Below are 20,621 nucleotides of genomic sequence, written 5' to 3'. Positions count from 1 at the left end.
GTGGCAGCTTCAGTGTTTCAGGCTCTGAGTCCGCATGGCAGCCTGCATGGAGGAAGGGCAGCAGACCCCCCACCTGGATTTCTCTCTCTAGCAGCAGACCCAGAGCCCCTGTGCTCATCAAATATAAATACAATCACCCAGTATGCATTGGGGCACCTCCCCTTCTAATTGGCCAGGGCTTAGTTTCCACCCACTGTACAGTACATTTCCATAGCTACCAGACCAGTGTGAAACTTCTCAAGACCGCATGAGCAGCACCAGAGCACACTGAGCAGACCCCACTAAACAATCAAAGCTTCACTCTCACACCTACCTACCTACAAATGTATCCATACAGCCGCTGTGTTCCATTAGGAAAAAATACATAGCAGCTCCAGCTGCATAAACAAGGCAATTGTTCATCATGTACGGGCCACATCGCCCATGTGAATGAAGCCTAATCAGCTTGTTCAGTGAAACAGTGAAGGTGGTTAAATGCTAAGCGCAATGTGTAGTAACCATAGGAACTAAGTAGTTTCTATCATCTATAAGTATGAATTGAAAGAAATTCAGTTCTGTTTAGTTACTGCACTTTAGCGTATCCCTGCACTGTTTATTGTGTAAGATTGTTAAAGAATACCACTCCTAGCATAGGAATATTAAGTCCTACAGTATTTGTTATTACTAGGAATGACAGGGGTGACTCAAGACATTTTTGGGGTGCTGTGATGGTGCTGGGAGTATGCTGCTTGCATAGCGTTCCTCCTACCCCACACTTGTAGGCAAGGCGTAACCAAAACATGGGTGTTTCTTAATAGTCTATGCTTGTAGTGTGCCACTTTTTTCCCTTTTGTATAGACAAAACAGGGCCTTGGGGTACACAGAAAAAATTGAATAAGCCCAAATGGGACCAGCAGTGATAACCCCTAGCAAGTGTCAGGGACAGCAATAACCCCCAGCATATGTCAGGATCAGCGAAAAACCCCAAAACAATAACTCCCAGCACAGCACAACAATTAATATCTGGCATAGCACAAAAATTAACAATCAGAAAGGCACATTTATTAACCCCTAGCTTGGCACAAGATGACATGCTCCGGAAGACATCCCTTGTTGATGACAAAACGCATTTGACAGGAATTTCTGGTGACATCACATTTTTCTCATTGGAGCGCACACTGGCTACCTAACAGCAGTACTATCTGTACTACCTATTCTTGCTGATATCTATATACCATGCTTTCTTTTAATCAGAAATTGTACTTTACTACGAAAATCTTCTCATTTCTCTTCTTCATCATGGCTAATACCTGTTGTTTATGGGAGATAAGCTCTTTACACTTACTCAAGGAGGAATATTGGAGTTGGTTCACTCACTTGCTAATACAAGAAGTCAATTTCTTCCAGTGTGTGGCAGAGCAAGTGGGGATCACCTGGACTGCACTTGGGGTGCACCAAAGAGGCATTCACTTTGTATTGGATGTATTGCACATTGGATGTATATGTCATGAAGTAAATGGATTTTTTTGAGCACCTTGAGTTTTTTGGATTTTGTTATACGGATAGCACTTTATTTACTCATATATTGATTTAATGTAATTGTTTGGGCACAAGTGGTGCATGTTGTGCATTTACTATTAGAAAATAGTTCTACAACCCCTGGGCAGTTTTTGTTTATTCAGTTTGTGGCAACAGCTGGGTATAAAATTGCAAGGTAGCTCAAGTGTTGTATGTTTTTAAGATTATTTATACACTGTGAAGCCTATGAAATACCTCCTAAGGCCAGCTAACCAACAAATTCTCAATACAACATACATAAGTAGAAGCACACATGTATCTGGGCATTAGGTGGTTACCATGATGTATCATGTTGTATTTAGATCTTTCTGAACAACCGGTGTATGTACAGGTTCATATTCTTTAGTTGTATCACCACAACAACTTGGTTGGTAAAATAGCCGCATGGCTTAGTAAAAATATAACAATCTCTTTGTGTAAAAAACCTTGGTGGCTTAAAGACTTATGCCCCGTACACACGAGCGGAATGTCCGACAGGAAAAGTCAGACAGAGGCTTTTCATCGTATATTCCGATCGTGTGTATGCCTCATCGGATCTTTTTTTTCGAAAATTCTGACAGACCTAGAAATAGAACATGTTCTAAATATTTCCGACGGAACCCATTCCAATCGGGAAAACTGCTCGTCTGTATCCCGTCTGTATGCTGTTCCGACGGACCAAAAACAAAGCATGCTCTGAAGCAAGTAAGAGACGTAAGCTATTGGCTACTGGCTATTGAACTTCCTTTTTCTAGTCCTGTCGTACGTGTTTTACGTCACCTCGTTCTGGACGGTCAGACTTTGGTGTGACCGTGTGTAGGCAAGACCGCTGGAGCTGAATTCCGTCGGAGTTCCATTGGAGAAACCTTGAGAGTTTATTCCGACGGGAAAACCAGTCGTGTGTACAGGGCATTATTGTGTTTAGTTGTGTTTAGTTATGTGCACGAGAGTTCTAAAAACCACAGGCAGTATAAAACGACACAGACACTCAGAGATGCTGGGAACTTGCACTATGCTTTATTGTACGTTTGTTTCGGTGTAAAATTGGCTTCAGTTTTGCTCTATAATGTTCTTAATCCAGTCAAAATAGTTGCAGACTTTGGTGTAGACACCAGGAGAGTTACGGAGTGCACACATTCGACCCCATGAGACCACTCCATACAGCTTTCCATTGCAGACCAGTGGTCCACCAGAATCAGCCTGTGAAAACAAGAGGTACATCAGTGCATGAAAGTACTTAAAAGGATAAAACCACTAATAATGAATTTTGTGTTCACTTGTGTGGATCAAACCACCTTCCAGCTTCTACGTGTAAATATTCACCAGTACCTCAAAACCTGACTAAAAAAGATATAGATGCGATACATTTAAATTATTAAACAACTTTATTTTAGTTATATCTTACTGTAGATTTGCATATTTTAAATACCATACTGATGTAGTGCTCCTACTAGCTAGGCTGCTAGGACAATTTCACTTTTGGCTCCCTCTTTAAGGATCTACCTGTGGAGATTGAATGGCAGATAGCTCCAAGGACACTGTGAGCAAGGATCTTCTTGGGGACTGAGAGTTGCATAGATGCAAAGGGGAACCAGTTGCTAACAATTGCCATTATGGAGCACAGACATACCGACATCCCCAGCTACCTCCCTTCAGGGGTAAGGGCTACACTTAAGCTAAAATAAAACTACAAGTTTTAGTACCTAACAAGATATAGTCATGGCAGGGACAGAGCTAGTGCATCAACAGTGGTCATGACTGTTTTCTTGGGTCCAAAAGACCTCTAACACACATGGCAAGTAGGCAAACCTGCCAAACCCAAACTGATTATTTAAGGAAGTAAAGAATATGGTTCGATAGCAGGACATTATTCCTCAGTGTCAGTTAATGTACAATAATTGATACCACATATAAGCTTCCAGAGGTCTAGTGACTTTTTGTACAATGTTTTTTTGTATGATTGGTGCTGCCATTCTAACATAAAACATAGTGGGTATCAATTGAATAGGAAGAGGTCCGCATTCCACAGAATATGCTCACATTGAGCCTGGTCCTGCCAACTCCAGCCTTGCGTAACAACTAACTATCACTCCGAGTTTTCTTTTATTTAAATTGGAATTTAACACTTCTTTAGGTCCCCTGCAGGTCCCTTGATTTAGCTCATTACCTCTAGGAGGCACGTCTGAGAGAACTGGGAGATTGCAGTTTGAGAGATGGGTGCAGAACCAGAAGAGAGGACTGTGGGAAGGGCAGTGGAAAGGGGTCTTTGCAGCCAGGCTGGCTGGCAGGGCCTGAAGAGAGCTATCTGGGAGTGGTAGCTGAAAAGAAGACAGCTAGCACCTAAATTATTTCTACACCACAGGGGCCCGAGGTCCCTGCCTGCAAAAGGCAGTTCATTGAGGCCTGGCTGAAGCAGTGTCAGGCCTACCCACATGGTGCTAGCTAGTCTGGAGGAGTGACAGTCTGCAGAAAGTGAAGTTCTAGAGGAGGAATGCTGTGCAGAAAGTGTTCATGCTAGAGAGAAGCTTGAGGGACTGTACATAGTAGTCCCAAATGATTGCTCTAAAATCTACAATTGATTGTTCTAAAATCTACAATTGATTGTTCTAAAATCTACAATTGATTGTTCCACAATTCTTGGGCATCCCATAATTCCCAAATTCCTATCCACGTTTAATGCCCTAAATACAACAAAACAAAGCAACGGACTGGTTTATGCCTCTGAGTGACTGAGAAATGGATGGCATATGGAATGAGCATTGTGGCATAGGAAATGCACAGCATGGCAAATGAGAGTAGAAACAGGGAATAAATGGCATGGCATACAGTACAAGGGGTGTGGAATAGGGAATGTATATTATGGCATTTGCAATGAGGCACTGTGGAATAGGGAATGCACAGTATTTAACCACTTGCCCTACCGTGCACTTACACCCCCTTCCTGCCCAAGCCATTTTTCAGCTTTCAGTGCTGTCGCACTTTAAATGACAATTGCGCGGTCGTACTAAACTGTACCCAAACAAATTTTTTATCATTTACTTCACACAAATAGAGCTTTCTTTTGGTGGTATTTAATCACTGCTGGGTTTTTTATTTTTTACAAAAAAAAAGACCAAATATTAAAAAAATAAATGTTTTTCACTTTTTTTCTGTGAGTAAATTTTGTAACTAACTTTTTCGCCTTCACTGATGTGCGCTAATGAGGCGGCACCAATGGGCATTGATAGGCTGAACTGGTGGGCATTAATGACGTGGCACTTATGGGCACTGATTAGGTGGCACTGATGAGGAGGCACTAATATGCAGCACCTATGGGCACTGATAGTTGGCACTTATATGTGGCACTGATGGGCACTGTTAGGTGGCACTGGTGGCACTGATAGTCAGCACTGGTGGGCACTAATAGGCAGCACTGCTGGGCATTAATAGGCAGCACAGATAGGCGGTACTGATGGGCAGTGATGGGCATTGATGGGCAGCACTGATAGACGGCACTGATTGTCAGCACTGACTGGCATCGCTAATGGGCACTGATTGGTGGCACTTGTGGGCAGTGGACACAGCCGATCACACAGCCGAGCACATGTTTAAAGAGCCGCGGACGGGGCTCTTTCCACAGATCGGGGTCGCGCCGTGTCCTAGCAACATGGCGCGGCCGCGATTGCCACGCTCATATGACATCCTCCCAGAACAAGAGCCACACCGCCCCGCCGTCATTTGACGGCGGGGCGGGCGGTAACTAGTTAAACACACAACATAAAGCAGCACTAAAAAACACACACAGTCAAATACCGAGTGTGCATTGATATATAGAAGAAAAAAGTACAATCAAGATAATTAAGTCCACATATGCCGCAGTCCTACACTGTGTAAGAGCACCGTAATAAGTGCGATCAGTCCAAACAGGGTTTAGTGCCACAGGAAAGCTGTCACCAACACCTCCATGAGTGAAAAAAAGCCGCCCCCTCTAGATTAAACTCTTACCAGCTCTATCGGATGATCTCTCCATGGATCAGACTGCAGCGGGAGAATAGATCACATGCTAATGGACTCATTAAAAGAAAAAAAAAGATACAGCTCCATAGCGTAAACTTTTTAAAGTTTTATTGGAATCAAACTTCCCCCCTTTTAAGAATCGCACTTACAAACAATTCGAATAAAACAAGCATAATATGTTTCAAGTTTCAATATGTCAAGGTAGCAATAGGAATCCTGCAGGTATCTCCTAATGCACACTTCACCGCTTTCTGGCGCTGCTGGTAACCCCCAATAGGCGTGCTGACTTCTATATTGGTCGTCGTATGGCCACACACTGATGCGTTTTGTCATTCCGACATCATCTGAGGGTGTGGCCACACAACACGACGTACCGGCTTATATAGCCATTGGTTAAACAGCGTTAACCGTTCACAGTATTGAACGTCTATCGATCGGGATGTCTCCAAGCCCCAGAGAATAAAAGTATTCATACATAATTAGAAATGATTGATGGGGATACATAACATAAAAAAAGTAAAAAAATTCCATAGGGATTTAGGTGATTTCAGGAATGGTTTAGTGTACCTGTGGCAGAATAAAGTTATCCCCTCGATAGTCCCTACAATTATTATTAATCCTCCTGAGTCCCCACAGATCAGAATGGGACAGAATAATCATACACTAGAGGTTCCCTCCACACCTCATAACCCTTCCCATTATTCTGCATCCCAACCCCATAATGGTAGGGGAGGCAGAGGGAGAGGGGTTCGGGGAGGATTTAGAGCTAGTATAGGGAGCGTTTACATATAACGAGTATCAGTATCCTGTGCCCACTCATAACAGATTTGACCCCCTTATCCAATATGACAAGTGGGGGAACATATGTCTCCACATCCTTTTTTTAGGGCGGGGGAGGGGGGGGTTCGGGGATACCGGGGGAACCGTCCCTTCAGGGGAAGACCACCGGGTCCATCAGGTCCCCCTTCCAACCAGTAGGGATGGTGGAAGCCCCAACACAAGGAGAGATTATACACCCACAGGAAGTATTAAGAAGGGAAGGAGAGGGAAGAGAAGGAGAGGGTGTAGGGCCGGTCGGAGGATCCAATCTAAACAAAATAAGGAGGGAGACAGAAAAATGGGTATATATAATTTTGGTAAAGTAGAATTGACCCATAAAGAAATGAAAATTTAAACTCTGGACTAAAGTGTGCCCCCCAAAAAAAACTTTAAATTTGATGTGTATGTGGATATACATAAATATATACATAAATATATAAGAAAGATTAATTTAAATAAATATTTTTTTTAAGTAATAGATCCAGGGATACTAACATTGCAAAAAAGAATGTGACAGATATAGACAGCAGCTTGAAAAATAAATCGATGTTTAACCCAGCCAACTCTGCAAATCAACATGTAGAGGTTTTTAGGAATCTAATATTAAAAGATCTAGAGCAAATAGTTCCTAAGAAAAATATAAATCCTAGACACATGCAGGAAGGTATTGTACAACTCGAGGGTATAAATAATATTATTATCTGCCCGGCAGATAAGGGCGGGGGTGTTGTTATTGTAGATAAAATATTTTACGACACCCAATTGAGTAACATGTTGGCAGATGATGATACTTATGTAAAGCTGAGGTCTGATCCCACTTCAGCTTATGAGTAAGACCTACAACGATTAGTCGATTTGGGATTTGACAAAAGCGCATAGTAATAAAAGCGCATGTGCTTAATAAAAAGTTAAATAAATATATAGTACCAAGTTTTTGTTGAATTCCTACAATATACACCCTGCCAAAGATACATAAAGACCCTATTAATCCCCCCCGCATGTCCTATTGTGAAATCCATAGGGTCAGTAACAGCGAGACTTGGTCAGTATTTAGATACTTTCTTACAAAAAAGTGTAATTTACACGAAAGCCTATTTGAAGCACACAAAAAACAGTTCAATAAAGGAAGTTAATTTATCATAGAAAGCGGAAGTGTACATGGTGACAGCTGATGTGTCATTGTTGTACGCCTTACTCGCACTAAATTTGGCTTTAAGCCAAAGGGATGATATATCTTTTGAATGACAGACAGGTGAGACAGGTATTAGATTTTTGCCTGTCTCATTATTTTTGGTATAATCATCATTTTTACTCACAGAAAAAAGGAGTTGCGATGGGCGCAAAATTTGCGCCCAGTCTGGTAAACCTTTTCATGGGGAGTGGGAAGACAAATTTGTGTTTGCAAAAAAGAAAGAAAGTCCACTTTTTTACAAAAGACAGTGGCGGAACTACCAGGGTTGCAGCAGTCGTACTTGTGATTGGGCCCTGGCGTTCTGCCGCTGTCAGGGGCGACTTCAAAAGGGGCAATCGCCAGCTCTGTGATGCCCGCAGGCGGCGGGATTTCCCAGGGGGTAGTAGTTCTCTTCCTGAGTGTACACAGTGGGGAGGGGAGTGGCCTCGGACCCGAGCATGTATCAGTTTCACTTTTCAGTGTACAAGTGAGTCATTCTGCTATTACACTCTTGCTGATACATGCCCGGGTCAGAGGCCCCTCCCCTCTACACTCGGGAAGAGAATTACTAGCCCCAGAGAGATCCTGCCCCTCGGGGACACCATAAAGCTGACGATATGTTCTGGGGGTTGGAGGTGCACAGAGGAGACCAGCCAGGTACACAGGGAACCTCTGGAGGGGGGGCAGCTGTCTGGGGACCCTGATATAAGGAGGGGAGCTCTGGGGACCCTGATATAAGGAGGGGCTCTCTGGGGACCCTGATATAAGGAGGGGCTCTCTGGGGACCCTGATATAAGGAGGGGCTCTCTGGGGACCCTGATATAAGGAGGGGCTCTCTGGGAACCCTGATGTATGGAGGGGCTCTCAGGGGACCCTGATGTAATGAGGGGGGATCTCTGGGGACCCTAAAGTAAGGAAGAGGCTCTCTGGGGACCCTGATTTAATGGTGGGGCTCTCTGGGGACCCTGATGTAAGGGGGAGGCTCTCTGGGGACCCTGATTTAAGGAGGGGCTCTCTGGGGACCCTGGTGTAAGGGGAGGGCTCTCTGGGGTCCCCGTTGTAAGTGGGGGATCTGCACTCAGATATGAAATGATATTTTATAATTATATATATATATATATATATATATATATATATATATATATATAAACACACACACATGTATATTATATACAGGTGCATGCCCTCCCAAGCATATGATTTTCCTTACTTTGTTGCTATGGGCTCTAGCCCCAGATATTTTGTAGACCTAGCAATGCCCCTGGTTGGGGCCCTTCATGGTTTCTTGCACCGGGGCCCTGAAAATTCTAGTTACGCCTCTGACAAAAGATATATAGACCATTTGTTTTTCATTTGGGAAGGAAATGAGAACTCCCTGCATGAATTTATGTCAGAACTTAACCAGTAATAATAATATAGGATTAGATCATGAGAGAAATAAAGAACAGATTCACTACCTGGATGTTAGTGTTTTTTAGACAGGGAGATGAGCTTAATACTAAGGTTTATTTTAAACCCATGGACAGGGCACTAACCCCATTGGCTGAAAAATATCTCCAAGGGGCAAATTATGCGAGGATCTGTACTATGGATACCGATTTCTTGTCACAATCCCAGATTATTAACCACTTGCCGACGGCTGAACGTCCGTGGACCTCCTGGGCTTTGTGATGGTATATCTGAAGGATGCCTGAAGCTACAGGCATCATTCAGATATCGGTGTTTTCAGCCGGCGATTTCCTACACCATAAGAATGATCATAGAGGCCGGTCAGCCGCTAGATCATTCTTACGGGCGGCAAGAGGGGACGTCCCCCCCGCCACCCTCCGGTGCTTCTACAGACTCACCTCTGCGATCGGTGAGTCGGAGAACAGATCCGCCGGCCCCAGATGTCCACCATAGAGATTTCCGGAGGACCAGATGGTCGCCAGAGTCTCTATGATCGTCGGAGGCCGGGCGCGATGTTATGACATCACGCCCGGCCTCTGCATTCAAAAAACGGCGCCGCCTCAGCTGGGAAGCCATGACTTTTTTTTACATTTTTTTATTTTAGGCTTCCCAGCCTAGAGATGAGATGTGGGGGTCTTATTGACCCCATATCTCACTGTAAAGAGGTCCTGTCATTACATATTCCTATTATAAGGGATGTTTACATTCCTTGTAATAGGAATAAAAGTGATCAAAACTTTTTTTTAAAGTGTCAAATTAGAAAATTTTAAGTAAAATTAACAATAAAAAAAAATAATTAAAGTGCCCCTGTCCCCGTGTGCTCGCATGCAGAAGCAAACGCATACGTAAGTCCTGCCCACATATGAAAAACGGTGTTGAAGCACACATTTGTGGTGTCACTACGAACATTAGAGCGAGAGCAATAATTCTAGCCCTAGACCTTCTCTGTAACTCACATGTAACCAGTAAAAAATTTTAAAGCGTCGCCTATGGGGATTTTTAAGTACCGAAGTGTGGCGCCATTCCACGAGCGTGTGCAATTTTAAAGTGTGACATGTTAGGTATCTATTTACTCGGTGCAACTTCATCTTTCACATTATAAAAAAAATGGGCTAACTTTACTGTTTTTTTTTTTTTTAAGCATGAAACTTTTTTTTTTTTCAAATTTTGAAAAATTGCTGCGCAAATACCGTGTGAGATAAAAAGTTGCAATAACCACCATTGTATTCTATAGGGTCTCTGATCAAAATGCATATGTAATGTTTGGGGTTTCTATGTAATTTTCTAGCAAAAAAAAAGATGATTTTTACATGTAGGAGAGAAATGTCAGAATTGGCCTGGTGGGCAAGTGGTTAAATATAGATTTACCCGGAAGGGATATAGGGAACAACAACTTGATAAAATTATACAGGAAGTTGGGGAAATACCACGTGAAGTCTGCCTGACAAATAAAGAATGGCAGGGAAATTCTAAACAGTGTGGTAGTGTAGAGTGGGGTTTTATTTCCAACTTCCATACAGAGTATAGAGAAATTGAGGGCATCTTCAAACGTCATTGGCATATTCTGTGCATGGATAGAGTTCTTAACCAAGCACTTCCGTAAAATCCTAGTTTAACTTATAGAAAAGCCTCGAATGTTGGGGTCAAGGTGGTTCCCAAGTAAGTAGTCTGATAACGGGCTTGACAGAATTTTCATCTGCGGGTAATAATAGGACCTTTAAAATGTCTGCGTTTATAATGTGTAGCACTACACATGTGGTAGACATTTTACAATGTCCATGCGGCTTGATGTATGTAGGGCGTACTAAGAGGACCCTCAAAAAACATATTTTGGAAAACATTCATAGTATTGAAATTGGTTTTAAATATCACAGTGTATCTTTACATTTTAAGAACTGCCACAATAAGGATCCACAACTTACCCCTTCTGGTCCCGACCAGGCCCTTCTCTGCCCTGGGCCCCATAGACCAGGCAGTATTTCTACCATTGGTCCTTTAGCAGTCATATGGTTTGCTGTGGATATTCTTACTATTCTAAACATACAATATAAAGACATTTATGAATATTCATAATTCTATATATCTTCAATACTTACTGAACATGAGTCTTTTCCACCTTCTAGGAAACCAGCACAAAACATATTTGTGGTGATCATGTTTGAATAAGAAGCTTTACAGGCGGAGTCCGACAAAACAGGGAGATCAAGACACTGTAATTTTGTAGCATATTGCACTAAAAACATAAAAAAAATTAAGGTATAATATAATATCAAGTACTGCATAATGCCGTATAATTTAAAGTGACTGTAAACACTCCCTTTTTTTTTAAATAAAAAAACCAAACATGCTTATACTTACCTGCTCTGTGTAATGGTTTTGCCCAGAGCCAACCTGATCCTCTTCTTCTGGGGTGCTCCGTCGGCATTTCAAGCCACTCCACCCCATCGGGTGCCCCCACCGAAAACTATTTATAATGCATAGGATGCATTAAAGCAGAGTTCCACCGTAAAAAAAAAAAAAATTAAGAGTCAGCAGCTACAAATACTGCAGCTGCTGACTTTTAAAATAAGGACACTTACCTGTCCAGGGCGCCCACAATGTCCTCAACCAAAGCCGGCCTGTCCTTCAGCTCCCGGGTGCAGGCGTCAGCATCTTCAGTAAGAGAATCAGGAAGTGAAGCCTTGCAGCTTCACGGCCTGGTTCCTTACTGCGCATGCACAAGTCACGCTGCGCGTTCTGAGTGGTCCCTTCTGTCTTCTGGGACCTGTGTGTCTACCAGAAGACAGCAGGAGGGACGGAGGAGGGGCCAGACATGGCATAGATCATTGCGGAATCTGCAGCGATCTTTCGCCGGAAGTGGGAGCAAATACCCGTATTAGACAGGTACTGTATATGCTTCCCTCTCTCCCCTGAAAGGTGTCAAATGTGACACCGGAGGGGGGGAATCCGAAAAGCGGAAGTTCCATTTTTGGGTGGAACTCCGCTGTAAGGTGAAAAACCTAAAGCTTTACAACCACTTTAGGGTACAAGTGATGTTATACGCAACATTTTTACAAAATCTTTTACATTATTCTGGGAGAAGACGAGAGCCATTTTTCTTATAAGTATTTTAATTAATGTGGAGTTCCAGCTAAAACAGTTTTGTTCAGTTTTGCATAGTGTGAGGGAGGGTTAGAACCTCGGGCAAACTTGTATTTAGGTTTGTGTCCCCAGATTTCCCCCCTACTTATTGTCCTGGTGAGGAAAATTAAATATTGCCAATGGGAAATGGACAACAATAAAGACCTGACAGAAAACAGTGGCAGAGAAAGGGGTTGATTTACTAAACCTGGAGAGTGCAAACTCTTATGCAGCTTTGCAAAGAAACCAATTAGCTTCCAGGTTTTTTTGTCAAAGCTCAATTGAACAAGCTGCAGTTTGAAGCCAATTGGGTACCATGCACATCTGCGTCAGATTTTGTACTTTCCAGTTTTAGTAAATCAGCCCCAAAGTGTGGTAAAAATACTTCAAGGGACCAGAACAATAAACCAGAGACAGAGGAGCCCAAATTTTGCTTCGAGAGCCAACTGTCCTTCCAGTTCTCCTGTTGATGTGGGTTTCCAATTTGGGCTGATTTATGTTAAATAATCTTATAATTTCATGAGGTTATATTTGTTGTTAGAAATATATTCATATGCAATGATGGGGAATGGTTGAGGTATTAGTTTTACTGGTAGTTGTCTTAAGGGGCATTATGAATGTTGTGCATTATTGTAATTCTTGCAGGAGATGAGGTTCATGGGTTTGCCTTAAGTGAGGGAGGACTTATTGTATAATTAATTTTTTAAATGACCTTGTTATTAAAGGTAAGACTATTTAACTACAGATTGAGGTGGTTTTGTTGCTTTGCTTTCAAGCAATATTTAGTTTTGTGTTGTGGTGTGCCCGTTGGTAATAGCCCCTTCTTACAAAGCCCGGCATTGCAGAACATTAGGTAATAGTTAGACTTTGGGGAAACATACCAGTTCCAAGTCAGTAAATTAGACATACTTGTCTTCCCTCAAAGTAAAGTGCAAGCTCTGCAACTAGCATTGTAACATAATGCCTATAATATCCTATTTTACACTTACAATTATTTTAAGAAGGATTTTCCTACATTGCAAGAAAGAGGGGCAGAACTCTGGAAACAAAATAGCAGCAGCTGCGCTAGTTTGGACAAATCCTCTGCAAGTTCAGTATTAACTCAATAAGTAATTTTAATCGTTGTGCAGGCATTATTACATCAGCTACGGATTTATACTTAATGCTTTTGGAATTGTTTGAGAACTTTAAAGGTGTTGTCTGAAAGTTTTTCACCTTAATGCATTATATGCATTAAAGTGAAAAACCTTCTTTTGCTGCAGCACCCCCCCCCCCCCCTTTTTTTCCTTATCTGAGCCCATTACATGAGCCTAGTGGCTCCAGACGCTAATTCTCATTTCTTTGGACAGATTGATAGCAGCAGGAGCCATCGGAGCCAGTGACATGGGAGCGGGGGGCGAGGCCCGAGTCCCACTGTCTGTGTTAATGGATGCAGCATCAGGACTCGTGAGTTCGCCCGCACGGGTGCCCCCAGGGAACGCGGCTCTCCCAGGGGGCAATCAAACAAGGAAACCCGCTGCTCCAGGTGTGACCAGGAAGCCTGATGATCCAGTGAGTGCCTGCCCCGGCTCGCCTCTGCACACAATGAAATAGAAGAAATGGCCGCACACCACTGTAGATCAAAATCATTTATTAGGACATCCCAATATTACAAGAACAAAAGTGCTGGGTAGACGCGTTTTACACACGTCACGTGCGCTTAGTCATTACGCTGGGGGTACCAGATGAAGAGGAGGGGCAAGGAGCGCCAGCGGGGGATCCCAGAAGAGGAGGATCTGGGCTGCTCTGTGTAAAAACCCTTGCATAGAGCAGGTAAGTATAACATGTTTGTTATTTTTATTTTAAAAAATTAAGCTTTATACCCCCTTTAAGCATTTTTGTGTGTGCTGATTAAATTTAACCATTGACATATCATTATTTTCCTTGCTAATGTATATCTAAATCCAAACACAAAAATGTAACAAATACCAGCTTACCAGTCCTTAGATGTGGCATTTTTTCAGGGTAATGACATTTTTTGAAAATACAGAACAATACCTGTAGATTTAGTCAGAAATTTGGTGCTTTTTCAGTTTTCTTCTGTGTACTCCCAAACAGGTCTTTATAGTAAAAATCAGAAGCGCAGCCTAGGGTGACGGTGCAGTATAGTATCTGAATGATGTCACCCTGGGACAGGTGTGTGTTACTGGCAAAATTGCCAGGTGAAAAAAAAGGAAATAAAAACTGAAACAAGAAAATCATTGCGGACATCACATTTGAGGACTGGTAAGCTGCAAAACTGTATATTACTCTGTTTTGGGGTTTAGATATTCTTTAAGATAACCCAGACCTGCTGACTGGACAGTAAAGGAGCAGCAGAACACTGATGCGTCAGCATTCTCCTGTTTCCTCCTTTCAGTATGTTTGTAGTCAATACATGTGCAATAAAACATAGTCTCGCCCTTCCTCTTCCAATCTGCTACCCAGACATCCCAACCTGCAAAAACTAATTTCAGAGAGGTGGCACTCAGCTTTGTTGGCGGGCTTTGCTGAGATATCAGAGTTTATTTATTTTATTTTATTTATTTCAGGTACTTATATAGCGCCGTCAATTTACGCAGCGCTTTACATATACATTGTACATTCACATCAGTCCCTACACCCTCAAGGAGCTTACAATCTAAGGTCCCTAACTCACATTCATACATACTAGGGCCAATTTAGACCGGATCCAATTAACCTACCAGCATGTCTTTGGAGTGTTCTAAACAGACCCCTGACATTTCCCCCTTGAGACAGGGAAAGGAACTTGTCATGAAAGGCGTCCTGTTAGCACAACCGTCGGCGGAAGATCGGTTAGCAGAACCACTGTTGGTAGAGCCAGAGGACGCGTTCGGAGGTGCGTTGGCGCGAACGGACGCGGGCGGGTGCACGTTCGTACGAATGGAGGTTTGGCGCCATTAGGCCTATTTAAAGGAGTCTGTCAGCACGCTTCCTTGCTGTCCGGTCTACAGCGTTCCCTGTGACCCTAAGCTACCTGAATACCTGCCTACCTGCTTCCTGTTACCCGGCCTGTTCCTGACTATTCCTGTTTGCTGCCTGTCCTTGACCCCGGCTCGTTTGACTACTCTCCTGCCTCCTCCTTCGGTTATCTGTTACCTGCCTATTGCCAACCCGGACTGTATCTTGACGATTCTCCTGCCACCGTTTGGTACCTGCCTGCCCGCCAGTGTTGACCCGGCCTGTCTGATTCCGCTTGTGCTCCAGCTGGACTACAGAACACCTCCCTGCTGCCTGCTGTTCCAGAGTTCCTGTCTGCTACAGTGCTTCTCCTCAACGGCCAGTGGCTCCAGTGTTCCTGCCATAGTTCCAGTGCACCTTCCTACAGCCTGCTGTCCCAGTTCTTCAGCCAAACTACAGAACACCTCCCTGCTGCCTGCTGTTCCAGAGTTCCTGCCTGCTACAGTGCTTCTCCTCACGGCCAGTGGTTCCAGTGTTCCAGACAGTTATCCGGTGTCTCCTCTTACAGTCTGCTGTTCCGGTGTTCCAGTTGAACTTCAGAGACATCTGCCACTTGCCAGGCACTTGTGGCCCCCTGCGCTCTTGAGTCCCTGTTTCCTCTATCAGGGGTTCTTGAGCCAGAGGCACACAAGAGGCCATTCCCTGCATTCTGGGCTCCGCCACCAGGTACGTGACAGAACTGAGAAAAGAGATTCCTCAGTCCTGTTCTCAGCACTGAAGATGAAGGGACAGGACACAGCGGCTCCTGTCTATTCATAAACTGAAGCAGAGTAAACATAGTTTATTACAGGACACAGGAGCAATCGCTCACTGTGTCCAATTCAGAAAAGGAAGGGGCCCATAAATGACATATTTACTGGTCCCTTCCTCCACTCTTCATCCTGACAGATTCCCCCCAGCAGCTGGCGTGAGAGGAGGGAAGCCGGCTGTGGGGGATGGGTGGGGGGGGTGGAGGAGGAGGACAGTGAGCCGGAGGAGAACGGGGGGGAGCGGAGAACATGAAGGGGGGCCGTAGAAGGAGGACAGGGAGCCAGAGGAGAACGGGGGGGAGGACACGGAAGGGGGCTGGAGAAAGGCATGGAGGGGGGCCAGAGGAGCGGTCGGAGGAGGACACAGGAAACAACCGGGGATGATTGGTGTGGCAGGAGGGACAGCTGTGAACACTGATCTCCCTGTATAGCCTTTTAGCCGACAGCCAAGGTTGGGAGAGAAGGAGAAGCAGCTGTCAACTAAAAAGCTATACAGGGAGATTGGTTTTCACAGCTGTCCCCCCCCCCCCCCCGCCGCACCGCTCATTCCTGGTTGTGAACCAGGGAACCATCCAGGATAGGCCCTGAAGCCGGAAAATCGGGAGGCGCTTGCGGGTGTCTGGGAGCCGCAGCAGAAATGCGGGAGACTCCCGAGTAGGTCTGATAATAAAACATGTCCTTGCATTAACTGCAGCTAATATTTATTATTGAATAAACTTCAGCTTTAAAACACTTATTTTTTAAACCCAGAAAATTAGCTTACCTCCAAAGATTTTCGTGTTTCCCCAGCCTGACACCAGACACTGACTTCCTGCCGTTGGACAGGAAGTGGCTATTGAGATGGGTTGGACGTACTGATTGAACTGGGCAGGCTTAGCTAGTTTGACCAGCATGAAATCGTGATCGGCGGATTCCTCATCATAGAGGGGGTGTATTATAGCATCTTCCACCTGGATACGCTGTTCCGTTCCCTCTTGTTTAGTAACATCGTGTTCCCCAAGGTGAGCAATAAAGGTTTCGGGCCTGTATAAGTTGGATATAAGAATAAAGAGGATCTGTAGATATCAAAATTAAATTAATTAAAGGTGACTACAGATAATGTTCAAAATGTAGAGGATTTCTATAAATTAAATTCATGGCAAAACATGGTGTAGAAACAAGGTTTAGAGTGTGTGACTGTGTTTTGCTACCTCAATTTTTTTCTGGTAACACAATACACATGGTACATTAAGCCACTGTGTTGGCTATAAAAAAAAGCCCATTTGAACACCACCCAATAAATATTCCTCTTTTGATAGTAAACAAAATCCTTGATCACACCACTAACCTTATTCTACCAGCTAAATAATGAACTTGTTTCCTATCATTATACGCTATCCTGTTTTCAGTATTTGATGACTTTGTGGCTACTGCCACTACTAACAAGCATCGCAAATATAATATACAGGCAATATATTAAATAAACCATAGAGATAAAATGGCAGCTGGGTTTGTGGGCATAGCGCTATGTGTAAATGGATTCATTATTTTTTAATGATTTGAAAATGTAAACTATATGGATAAAAGCCAGCCATTGTTGGCAAACATTTCAGTCCTAAATGGATTACCCAAACCTCTCTAGCTTCCATTTTTGCTAGCTCACTTTGCCTGTTAAAGAAGTAGAAAAATAATAGAATTTTGTGCAGGATCAACAGGTAATAAAACTGTGTTACAGCGCTGTTAATGTTAATAATAGACTGCAATAAAGATATATATTATTTAATTTTGCCCATAGCTACGCTTTTAGGTAAAGCATGAAGTGAACAGTGGATTTCCCATCGGTCTGATTATTCAGACAACTATAGATCCCCTTTTTATGTCTGACATAGGATTCTCTGATCCTATTCAGGAGCCAAAACTATTTCAGCCCTAGGCCACTGGCTTGATCTGTATTGCCAAGTATTACCAATCTACAAAGAAGAATCTTGGAACTTACGGCTGATAGCAATGAGCTGCAGATATGATCCACCGTGATGAAATCAGGGATCCACCACACCATTGTCCTCCATTGTAGCTGATGTAAACTTGCCAAGGTTGGGAATGGCTGGCACATTCGTAGCCATTAATAATCTTATCGTCATACTGAGGAGCAGCAGCTGCAAAGGAATCAAAAAGAGTTTTTTTACAAATACTTGGTGGAACAGAAACCTAAAATTTTCTGCCAACCTTTCGGAAAGTTAAAACTTTATTCCCACTTGCCAAAAGCATATATTCACCTTCCCTTTGATCCTTGCTTCTATGTTCAGCCAGCATGGGCAAACAAAATACTTCCAGGTACTTGGGTTATGAATGCTCATGCTTACTGACTCTATGTGCCAGCAGTGGGCAAATCATGAAGGGCAAGGCCTGTCTCATCGGGAGAGTCTATAACCTTGGGTCACCTACAATTTGAAATAACTAGGTGCAGGGCAGCTCCTCCTGTTTCCAGCAGCTGTTTGGTGTGAAGAGAGGGAGTGAAAGAAGGGTCAGTGTGTTCTTCTGGAGCGAAGGGGAGGGAGGTTAAGGATTAAAGTTCACCTTTTACTTTGCTATGAGAATGATGTTAAAAAGTCTGCTTTTTGAGAATGCATCATCATCCAACCTCCTGCCTGAAAACCAGAAGCCCTGGGCGTGTCTGTGTCCCATCAAGGAGATTGACCTTCCCTTCCTGTCTCAGGAATGTAACAGAAAGTGAGTGGAAATCTCCCCCCTTATCTTTTGTTCTTATAACAATTTTAAAATGTTGGGTTTCACAACACTTCATATCTTGGTGGAAATGGTGCCTAGGATAAATAAAGATGGCAAATCTACCTAGCAAACACACATACAGTAATACAAACCTATTACCTATTCTAATACTTCTGCATTCTATTCAAAACAGAAAAAAGTTTTGGATATCCCTACACTTCAAGACCGCACAATTTATGGTTTCAGCTGCAACAGAAATGATATGAAGTGTAATGTGATTAGGTTTTACCTGCAAGCCCCAGGAACATGCATATCCAGATATAAAGCATAGTGAGCTGATGGTAACTCTTCTTTTTTGAATTGTTGGAATTTTGAATGGACTGTTGTCAGCTCTGGACAAGGTTTATAAAGGTCTGCATTGCGAGCAGATTGTCCATTCCCATGACTCACCTCCCGACACCTGACCTTTCCCATATTATCTACACAGATATTTCAGCCAATATCTAGGAAACAGTGACTAAGAGTATTTGTCATAAAGATGTTTGGTTCGTATTTATTTGAGTTATATTTGTATACATAACCTTGGAGAATATTTAGTGAAGCAAAGTTAAACCTGGAACACTTTCCAGTACATCTATAACTTATAGGCACCACGTACGACGGTTGTTGCCTGGAAAAGCCAAGGCTCTCATGTTGTACGGAAGAATGCCATAGCACAAACTCTAAAACAATGCTAGGCTTACAAGTGTGCCATTAACTATAATGACACAGATGACAACATGCCAGGAATGTGTCCAAAGGATGGTGATAGATAGCTTATCTAGGGAATGGTCTGGAATTGTGAGCGGAGTGCCCCAGGGTTCTGTTTTAGGACAAATTAACTTGTACATAAATGATAAAGAGGTTAGAATAAAAAGTTCAATCTCTGTGTATCCTAATAATACAAAGCTAAGCAGGGAAATACTCTCACAATAGAATATAGAAACTTTACAAGAAGACCTTAAAAAAGTAAAGGGGCCGGCAACTACATGGCAAATAAGGTTTAACATTGATAAATATAAAGTAATGCACTTGAGGGCAGAAAATTATGAATGCAAATTACTCCCTGGGGGAGAATCTCTGAGAGAGAGGCCAAGGCCAGTAGACTATTGGCACGCATTTAAAAGGATATCTTCACTGGTCCGACTGCATCTTGAGTATGCTGTTCAGTTCTGGTCACCAGTCCACAGGAAGGATGTGCTGGAACTGGAGAGAGTCCAGAGAAGAGCAAAAAAGCTAATAAGGGGACTGGAGGACCTCAGTTATGAGGAATGACTACAGACATTAAACTCATTCTTCCTGGAGAAGAGATGCTTGAGAGGAGATATGATAGTGATATACAAATATCTGAATGGTGATTCTAGCATAGGGAGGAAACTATTTAGTCTCAGGTTGCTTAGGCTCCACAATGAAAATGGACAGACAAGTAGGATTTTTAATGCAGAAGAGATATGCTTTGTCTCTTCTGCATTAAAGTGGTTGTGAAGGCAGAAGGTTTTAAGGTATTCTATGCATTAAGATAAAAAAACCTTCTGTGTGCAACAGCCCCCCTCATATTTACCTGAGCCCCATCTCTATACAGCGATGTCCAAGAGTGCCTCGGCCGTAGAAGACTCTTCCTCCTGATTGGCTGAGAAACAGCAGTGGCTCCCGCTGCTATCAAACTCAGTTAGCCAATGAGGAGAGAGGGGGGAAGGGCCGAACCGTGGCTTTGTGTCTAAATAGATGCACAGAGCTGTGGCTTGGCTCTGGTGCCCCCATAGCAAGCTACTTGCTGTGGGGTCACTCAACAGGAGGGAAGGACCAAGAACTCCAGCCAGGGACCCGAGAAGAGGAGGATCTGGGTTGCCCTGTGCAAAACCACTGCACAGAGCAGGTAAGTATAACATGTTTGTTATTTTAATAGGAAAAAAAAAAACTAGACTTTACAATCACTTTAAAGTTTGCTTAGCTGCCTGTCTACCCCTGTACAGTAAGCTGCACAAGCACAGCTCACTGCACAAATTCAGAAGTGCCAAATTTTGAAGGAACTCTCT

The 20,621-nt window shown here is 43.2% G+C and overlaps 1 protein-coding gene across 1 annotated transcript; it reads right to left on the bottom strand.

Moving 5' to 3' along the window:
- Positions 1-2,538: 2,538 nt before the first annotated feature.
- On the bottom strand, positions 2,539-18,890 carry LOC141110662 (trypsin-like). Its single transcript, XM_073602142.1, has 5 exons — positions 18,836-18,890; positions 17,816-17,975; positions 16,604-16,863; positions 11,068-11,204; positions 2,539-2,736 (listed from the first exon to the last, which is right to left on the bottom strand). The coding sequence occupies exons 1-5, from the start codon at positions 18,873-18,875 to the stop codon at positions 2,587-2,589; spliced, it is 747 nt and encodes a 248-aa protein (XP_073458243.1). The 5' UTR covers positions 18,876-18,890; the 3' UTR covers positions 2,539-2,586.
- Between the last annotated feature and the right edge of the window lie 1,731 nt (positions 18,891-20,621).

Source organism: Aquarana catesbeiana, linkage group LG10, assembly GCF_042186555.1.
Source record: "Aquarana catesbeiana isolate 2022-GZ linkage group LG10, ASM4218655v1, whole genome shotgun sequence".
Lineage (NCBI taxonomy): Eukaryota > Metazoa > Chordata > Amphibia > Anura > Ranidae > Aquarana > Aquarana catesbeiana.
This window is presented reverse-complemented; position numbering and strand designations above follow the sequence as displayed.